The sequence below is a fragment of the Phaethon lepturus genome, unplaced genomic scaffold (assembly GCF_000687285.1).
Source record: "Phaethon lepturus isolate BGI_N335 unplaced genomic scaffold, ASM68728v1 scaffold8779, whole genome shotgun sequence".
Taxonomy (NCBI): Eukaryota; Metazoa; Chordata; class Aves; order Phaethontiformes; family Phaethontidae; genus Phaethon; species Phaethon lepturus.
In genome coordinates this window covers 3,072-12,428 of record NW_010564118.1, presented here as the reverse complement: position 1 = coordinate 12,428, position 9,357 = coordinate 3,072, and the positions used below count along the sequence as shown (strand labels likewise).

General features: G+C 46.0%; 1 protein-coding gene across 1 annotated transcript in view; it reads right to left on the bottom strand.

The window, feature by feature from the left end:
- Positions 1–71: 71 nt before the first annotated feature.
- Positions 72–9,357, bottom strand: part of GATSL2 (GATS protein-like 2) — a gene marked incomplete at its 5' end in the record, with an annotated part of 10,410 nt that continues 1,124 nt past the window's right edge. Inside the window, 6 exons of the mRNA XM_010294769.1 lie at positions 72–137; positions 4,177–4,271; positions 5,741–5,823; positions 7,200–7,310; positions 7,871–7,994; positions 9,317–9,357. The exon at positions 9,317–9,357 is cut by the window's right edge and continues 122 nt beyond it. Of these exons, the coding sequence (XP_010293071.1) occupies positions 72–137; positions 4,177–4,271; positions 5,741–5,823; positions 7,200–7,310; positions 7,871–7,994; positions 9,317–9,357 (520 nt within the window). The remainder of the gene's footprint in view (positions 138–4,176; positions 4,272–5,740; positions 5,824–7,199; positions 7,311–7,870; positions 7,995–9,316) is intronic.

Below are 9,357 nucleotides of genomic sequence, written 5' to 3'. Positions count from 1 at the left end.
TAATAATAATAATAATTATAATAATAATAATTATAATAATAAAAAGCATCTGGAACCAGCTCAGAAGATTTCTAATGCTTTTCAGCTTGACTGACTTGGAGTGCATTGACCACACCGTTTATATTTTCTTCAGGTACCTGCAAGAAAACAAAAAGAAAGGTCATGCTCTAGAAAAAGCCAGGGAAGGACGACAAAGAAAGGAGAGGCAGGAGACAAAGCCAGAAGTGTCCCAAGGAGCCAGGTACTTTGTTGCTGGACACCTGAACCCCGCTGACTAAGGACTCCATCTATCAGAGACACCCTCCGGTTCCAAAGCGTTAACCCATGGTACCCGTGGGAGCAAACACTGTAAGTGAGTTTGGTTTGCTGCCTGTATGGCAGGCGCTGGTGGGGAAGCAACTGTTTTGGGGTCTTCCTTTCCTTCTCTTCTTCCTCTCCCCTGCTTTCTCTTCCTTTTCTTGGTAAAGCTTCTTTGTATACCAGGAGCTCGCTCATGCAAAGGGCATGTGCCGATAGATTTATGTGGCTGCCTAAGGGCCCCATGAAGCTCTCTGCGGCACCCTACAGGTTTGGGACCCATAAGTGTGGGTGGGGAGACCACACTGGGTGACAGCAGGGCACGTCCATCAAAAGAAGATGAGAACTGCCGATCTGTTTATGGTAGGGAGTCCCAGATGGTGCAGCGCAACACCTGAGCTTTCTTATCCAGTCTTGTGGTGACACTTAACCATAGAAGTCCATATACAAAATTATTAGTGGGTGTCTTTTCACACTTACTGCAAGAAAAAAATCCTTGTAACAGAAGATGCAAAAGATCTCAGAGCGACTGTCATCGGTAGAAAAGAATATCACAAGTAAAGTTACATCAGACAGAAAAGAGGCGCCTGACCATTACATAAACTCCGAGACGACACTCAGGGGACAGGCAGCTAACAGCTCTTGGAAAGTAGAAAGGGGACTGAGGGAAAATAAATTATCTGTGAGCTGCTGCAAGAAGCCAAAATAATTCATGTTAAGTAAGTTGAAGGAGGGACTGCCTCTTCTGCGAGCTGTCTGAGTCCTTGGCCAGGAGCACAATACCTGGATTTGCTGGACACCCTCCAGAGCTCAGACAGTGTAAATAGAACTGGACTGTGATTGTCTGCAAGGCTACACAAAAAATGTTAAATCTTCCAATGGAACCTCTGATGATGTGTGAACAAAAGTCAGCTGAGAAAGGATGAAAATAATCTTAAAACAACCATACAGCAAATTCTTCTGGGTTAGGAAGAAAACCCCAGCAAACCTCCACCGCAGGAAGTAGAACTTTGAGACAGGACTCCCCACTGTCTCGCCTCCACCATTTTTCCCAGTATGTTGAACACTGCAGTGGCAGAAGCTGTATGAGACTCTTTTTCCAGGAGATAATGAGAAAAGACATCGGGGTCAATTTTGCAAAAGCCACTTCCTTAGCCAGCCCCAGTGGATGATCAGTGGGTCTCTCCATATGTGCATTTAGTGCAGTACAGGAGGAGAAGGAAGCAGAACCAGCCAGTTCTGGTCCACTGGCTTTGACCTGCGCAGACTCACCTCCTTGATTAAACACCATGGGCTGGTGTTCACTTCATTCACTGCAAAATGCTTGCCTCCCTTAACATCAAGGGAATCGTCTCAATCATACCACAGATGATTGGGCCAGATTTTCTCCAGGACAGATGTGCAAACAGTTTTGATTTGTGGGACACAGCCTAGCTTGCCACCAGTGGAGAAGTCCTAGCCCTCTCTGCCCTTTAGAAAAGATCCCTGTCCCAGTGCAGCTGGTGCAACATGTTCCGTTGCCAGCCATGGCGGATGAAAGCATCTACCATGAACGGAAAAGTAAACTCCAGACTACATCCCAGACATGAGTCTTCAGCCTCATTAAATGCAAAATGCCGGTGAAGATGAGCAAGACACCTCCGAGCACATGACAGCGAGAGCAGAGCACCTGGAAAAGGGGAAAGGGACTCTTCTCACTTGCTCTCTCTAGAGGGAGCTGGAAACCACAGCTCTCTCCAGCCCGACCTTATGTCACCCAGGGGACACACCAGAGACCTGGAGGTTCCCATCTCGGCGTTGTCTCCCAAGGGGATTTCTTCTCAATCACAAATCCTGATTTCCAGGGAAAACTTCTACAGCTACAGCACTGCAGGAGGATCTGAGTATTAACACCGAGGTCAAATAAAAAATTAAGCAACAAAACCCACCTTAAGATGCACAGGAGAAAAAAGATCAGGTGAAAAAGAACAACAAGCTTTTATAAAGCACTCTAAATTTTTGACAACAAGTACTGAACAACTGTAAATAAAGAAAGGGAGGATGTGGAGAGAGGATTCAAGACTCACTTAGATCTTGATGAGCGTCACTAAAAGTCAGGGTGTCTGGGTAGCAAAGTTAAGGAAAACATGCCAAAATCTAGGTGAGGATCTTGGCCAACAAAACCAACCTGGAGCCAGCAAGCACACAGTCCAGCCACCGCTCACGGAGCAAAGTCAAGCACAAGAAGGCTTGAAATGCACCAGCGTTCAACGCATTCTGGTGGAAGGATATGACAGCTAGAATAGCACTGTCCAGAAGAAAAGGCTTTTAAAACGGTAAGAAAACAAAACAGCATGTCGCAAGGACAATGCTAAAATACTGATTAGAGTAAGAAAGATCTGCAGACCTTAATGCGTGGCCCAAATAACATCCTGCCAGCTGCTCAGAGGCAGGGATCTGCTGGGCTGCAGAGTCATCACAATTATATGGGACAAGTTTTAAGCAAAATATCTATTTTAACTGACGGGGCTTAGCTCTCCAGGTACTGCTTTACAACTAGAAGCACTCTGCACCTTGTGCTCTGCACAGAAAGCATGCACCTGGGGCTACAACAACAGGTAGGAATGTGAGGCAAAGCTAACAGTATTGATTTACAATGTTACTATTGATTTTAAAATGGTGTTTTATTAGCTTATCTTATCAGCACAGTTAATATTCAAAAAAATAAGACAAACATATATAACACTTTGACCTTTGCTATCTGGAATAATATTTACTTTTACTCTTTACACACATGACCTATAGGCTGCAAATGGTTCACACCAACTGTGAAAAACCAAAGTAATTAGCTAAAAAAATCCCGCCTTGAACTCATTGGAGCTTTTACAGGTCAAAAGTAAGGCCTGAGCAGTGACTTGACAGTGATGAAAGGAGAAGTATAAAGCAATAAAGGGCACATTCAAGAAAGAAAAAAAAAAAAAAAGCACAAAGCAGCTGAGTTTTGCTGGCTTTGTTAGCACATGGGCTACTGACTGCCTCCCTCAGGACTTGGGGAATGGGCTCCAAGTCAAATGCCATCCTGTTTGTGACTACAGGCATAGCAATTTTCCCTTTTCAGGGAAATTCCTCGTCGTTGAGGGTGTCCTATACAGCCAAAGGAAGAGCAGAGGCAGGCCGAGAAGGTAAAATATCCGCCAGTATAAAAGAGAAGAGAACCCTGCACAAATGGCATGACCCTCACGCTGATGACTGTGCTGCAACTGCTTATGAGAACAAACACGGCAACACCCTTCTCTGCTTCAGAAGCACCTTCCCTTGCTGTGCTGCCAATTACTGCTGTTTTATCAAAGGCTTACACCATGAGGAGGATGATGTAGGGACAGCAGAGCTAATCAGGACTCACAAGTGGGTCTCAAAATGCAAAGGTAAGGGCCATGCAGGTACAAAGAGAAGAAGGCAGGGCTCTGCTATTGCGAGACTCTCCAAAAAGTTCCCCCCACACAAAAGCACCCTCCTGAGAGTCTGGAGCCCCCAACTACGTTTGCAGGAAAACACAGAGGGTTTGTGGCTGCTTCCCATAAAAGATCGTGACGCAGTGGAAGAGACTGCTCGGGGAGGTCACTAAGTCTCCATCACTGCAGGTGTTTAAGGGCAGAGACCAGCCCTTTGCAAGAATGACACATCCCAACGCGGCTTTGCCTTGGGGTAGGGCTGGGCTTGGTTCAGGAGCCTCTGACCCAGGGCAGTGACAGCCAGGAGGCTCGAGAGAGGCATCTGCTGGGCTACGTCAGAGCAAAGGCACTCCAACAAGCTCTCCGGATGGGAAATGATGTTCTCATCATTAGCTTTCTCCCAGGGAAAAGATCTCCCCTATTCCAAAGAAGCTGTCTTGATACTCACCAACGCGTGATCAAACTTAAAAGTACTGATGTAGTAGGCTGGGATGTCAGCTGCGGCCAAAGGCTCAGAAATCTGAGCGACAATTCCACATTCATCTGTGGGGGGAGATAAAAAAATCAATCATTGTCTGAATGGCACCTGGCAGTCTTGCAAAAATCCTGGGTCTCGCCTGCTCTGCACCTATGCAGGGAGGAGTCTGTCTTCCAAAACTACAATTAGAAGGGATCTCTGTAGTAAAACGTGTTCTTTCTCACAGAATCTGTCTCTTTGGGCCACCACGATACATTGCACATTTTTATTTTATTGCCTTCTTTTTGTTACAGAGAAATGTAAATCCCCCAGAGGCACAAAACATTAGAACTGGAATGATTTTCAGAGGTCCAAAGAAAGGCAACTAACGGCGTTCCGGAAGGAAGCACCAAAACCAGCCTCATATATCCTTAACCTTCATTTTTCTCTTTAGTTGTTGCTATTAAACACTTTGCATCCCTGCATCTCTGAGCAAGGAGATGCTGACCCGCTGGTCAGCCTGGACACATGTTCCTAGACCACAGACCACCACAGTCCTTCAGACAGGATTTCCCACCAATTTAAATGATTCATCTGTCCTGCTCATGCAGATCAATAATACATTGTTTCCAGATGAAATCTGAGTTTCACTGATCGAAATGGAACATTTCAACTTGACTGTAAGCTAACATATTTAAACATCCCATATTCAGGGGACTGGTAGGTGTCCTGATGTCCCATCAATGACATATATGATGACATTTCTACATATTTTGCCTCTAAAATGCATAAAGAGAAGGTGCATGAAAATTTCCTTCTTGCTACTTTTGGTTGTCTGGTGTAGAAGTTGCAATTAAGTATAAAAACCGGCCAAACATTTTTCAGAAATGTTCTTGAAGCCTGTACGTTGTAACTGTTTCAGAGACCATGGGAAGGAGCCCCAGTGTTTTCTGAAGATCAGGCCTTTGTTGCAGTATTCAGATCAGACTCCTTAAATTTCGAGTGGACATAAAAATAGCAAGAACAATTCTGCAGACGTGAAGCACTTGCTCTGTGCTACTTAGGTCCAATATTCTTTTGAGCAGAGAAAATGTTTGCAGCACTGGATGTGAAACAGGACTATGAATAGGACTCCCACTTGGACTGTTACAAATCTACACTACTAAAGCCACAGAGTTGCCCAAGGACTGCACCAGGGTATGACAGTGCTTTCTGACCACTGATTTCAGTAACCTACAATGCATTCCCATGCCATCTTTTTGCCCACTTTTTCTTTTTAAACAGCGACCCAGCTGTAGCTACCTCCGAAGTCCAGCAAAGGAATGCCATTTAGATGGAGCTGTCAGGCATGTCGCACTTTCAAAAGTATATTTAGAAGTCTGACTTATTAGGTAGGAGTCAGACTCCTCCTCTTGGAAAATCTCAGCTTGCACAGTCATGTTAAGCTGCTGACTCTTAGAAAGCCTCAGCTTCAGATGGATTTTTCCATCATCCTTGAAGGCCCTGAGGCAACTGACTACTTGTGCACCAACTGATCCCCCAAATGTCTACCTACCGAAGCCAAGAGGCTGCCCACCAATCCGCACCATCTTCCAGAGTTCGCCAGATGCACTTGTAAACAACAAATTATTAGGAAATCTGTAAAAGAAAAGGAACACCAAATGTGGCAATTAAAACACAGCAGTGTGTCAGATTCTGCCTGCAGCGATGCTGCTGTTCTGTATCCCTGCACTGCTTGAAGTCAACAATAGCGGCGGCAGCAGCTCGGTGAAACTGAGAAAACTCCAGGCAAGCAGGACAGATGCACCTGCCTGCCCCTCCAGATGTCCCACGGTAAATCAGCATCTGATGCTGGAAGTGTGTAGAAGCACCCAGAGAGACACGGAAAAAGATTTCTGAGAAACAGGCCATGCCTCAGCTTTACAAACCTCAAGATCATTAATCTGTGTGATTTGAGCTGCATTTAGAAACACCCAGGGACAGAAGATGTTTCCATACCTACTCTCTCAGGCATATGATCGGTGACCACTGTTTTTGTGTCTGAGTTTCATCAGTGCTTTTTTCCATACCATGCCTGGGAGGTCTCTGGGATCCCTGCAGAGATCCCCATTTCTTAGCAGGGAAAAGACCAGTGGCCAAGAGACATGCCCAAGGTCAAGCAGGCAGTCTGTGACAGAGAAGGAATTGTCCGTCTGGGTTCCCCAAGCACCAGGCTGCGGCTCCAACCCTCTAGCCTCTCCTGATGGCAGACAGGGGTTTACTCCAACTAAGGCTGAAGAAACTTTCAAGAGGGCAATTAATAGTTTGCAGAACAAGTCCCCAGGGCAGGCAAGGATCAAAACCAAATACTGCCCTGTGTGTCAAAAGCAAATCTCTGCATTGCATCTCAGTGCATCCTCCCGTCTAGCCTCCAGACCTCATGAGAATTCTGGGATGTGAAGCTGCAGAAGTACACACACACAAACAGGTTGATATTTGCTCCCTAGTTGACTTTCTCCTTGCCAGACAAACGAGCCACGGGCTGCTGCTGCACAGGGATGACTCAGTACATTATCATCACAACGAGACTCCACACCAAGCCCAGCCATGTGTAAAAGCAAAGCGGGAGGACGGCATCACTGACGTCCCCACCCTACTTTTGGCCCCGAGCAGTAAAATTTCAATCATGTACACCAGATTTTTTTGGTTTTGCTCCTAAAAGCACACCTAAGGAACGATGGAATAAAAACGTCAAAATCACTCTGCTCCAGTGTCCCTCTTTCAAAAGTGAGATAACCTTGCATTACGTTGGCTTGTGATTTCACTGAGGGCTTGGACAGACAAGCCCAAAATTCAGGAGCTGTAATTAATGTACCAGCCTTCGCTCAGAGAAGCGACAGGGTGTACAGGCACATGGCACCCACACAATGAGGCTCCCAAGAATTAACATGTAGGAGCTTAAGCTGCTTCTTGCTCCTTTGAGAACATCCCAGGTGGTTTTTTGGGGTCCAAGACACCCTAAGACCAAAGCTCACCTCTGCTGTGTCTGGACATCCATGACCAAGGAGATGTAACCCTCAATGAGAGAAAAGGAGAAAAAGCGAATATGTCCCGAGTCTTCGTTGCCCACCACGGGGTCTTTTACTCTGAAGAAACAGAAGAGAACAGCATTAACTGTGGCTAGAAGAGCAAAGGAAGGCTTTTAAAGCAGATATAGCCACTGAAACCAGAAATGTTCATACATTGACTTAGGGAAGTGACACTGAGTCCTGCTTTTCATTTTTTTGATTTTGCAAGGGAAAAAAATGGCAGTCCCCATAAAACTCTTCCATCCCGGCCCCAAGGTCCTCTCGCAGGAGGCCAGGAGCCACAGGCACCAATGGGCAGCAGCACAGCTGGCCATACATCCTCCAGTCATATTTGGATATGCAGCACATTGATCATATCGCTACTCTCAGCTTAAATCTGAAAAGGCTCAGCTTTCCAAAGCCAACGGATGTCTTTTGGCACCCTCAATCTCCTATTTGGCTTCCACCGGTCAGGACAACCCTCTTGAACCTGTGAAACCTCCCTCCCTAAGTGCAGGGCACTGCAGCAGTGAAAGGCCACAGCAGATCCTTGGGCGTCCTGGAGGAGCAACGTGAGCCTGCGCCTCCAGATGCTGGCCACACAACCCCCGGGAGCCTGTCTCCCTGCTGGGACCTACCCATTGGAGTAAAACATGACATCCATTAGGAGTGTGGCAACAGTGGGAAGGGTATCTGGATCCAGGCTGGTGACGCAGAACATGTTACTTGGACTGGAAAGGGGATGAATGACAGGCCTCTGAACTGAAAGAGACACACACAGACACACACAACTATGAGGCCACGTCTGCAGTAGGTTCATGTCCCACCAGGCATGTTACCCACACATCAGCAGCGGCCGCAGAGAAAACTGACAGTGTTCGTACGAACGTTCCTCATTGCTGAAGCCCTGCTGGTTCTCAGACAGGGACCGAGGAGCCTGGGGACAACCTGCTCTCGCAAAGTCCTCCCTGGGGTACAGGGTGAGATCCTCCCAAGTACCCTGCCCTGCACCGGGCAGCTCTCTGCTCGTAGGGGCTTTCAGGACATTGGGTGCATCCACATGAGACAAAGGGCAAGCTACAGGAGATGGCAACACAAACTGAGAAGTAGAAATAAATTCAGGCTTCCACCATTTAAAAGGCAGAGCTACAGAAGGCATTTCTCCAGCTGTGGTTGCTGGCAGTACAACCTATTTTCCTTCCTTTGTGGGGGTCTATTATGCTAGAATATCTACAAAACTTAAAAACCAGCTGACATACAGCAGCTTGGCAAACACATTTGCAGCCAGTGGCTGAAAAACAGCTGATATTTAGGCATGCAACTATTAAACACAGCAAACTGCAAACTGCATACCTGTGCATAATCAACGTGTGTTTCACTGTGCCCTTCCTTCATGCTTTTTGGATAAGGCTCCTTTTCTTAAACACTTTTAAGAAATGACTAATAGCTTAAACAATTTATAGCTATCAAGTGATGAGGCTTAGTGGCACTTCATAATAACTGATCCCTGTTTTGTTTGGTTATGGGCACAAAATTACACACAGGTAGGTAAATACATGTATTTCAGTGGTTCCTTTTCCTGACTGTGCCCTTTGCTTGATGCTTATTCCTCTAGACTGGAAACATCCTAAGGTTCTGTACAGCCCTGGGCTGACAGTGGCCTTGAACCTGACTGGTGCTGAAGTGTGAAAGTTGAACAACAATATTCTCTGCGCATCAATCGCTGCAAGACTTAAACAAGCTTTTATATACGCCATTTTCCTTCGAAATGTTGAAACATGGAAGTACGGGCTACAGACAATGTTTTTGCAAGTTAATGAATTGTACTTTAACCTTCTGTCCTACAAAAGGCATGTGTCCTAGAGATGTGAAACTAGCATTAAAAGGCTCAAATTCAGCAAAGCTCATCAGCATTGCTCAGAAAGTTAAGCCAAACTGGAATATACTCAGGTATGTGTTAAGACGGTTTATTACTTTACAACAGGATAAATATTCACAAAAATGCTGAAGGCGGGTAGCAGGCACACTTCTTATCTGTCATGGAGACCAACTCCCCGGCAAGCAGAGCCCATGCTGGTCCTTACCCAGTTTTGGTTTGACAAATCCATTCGTTATCCCAAGGTCA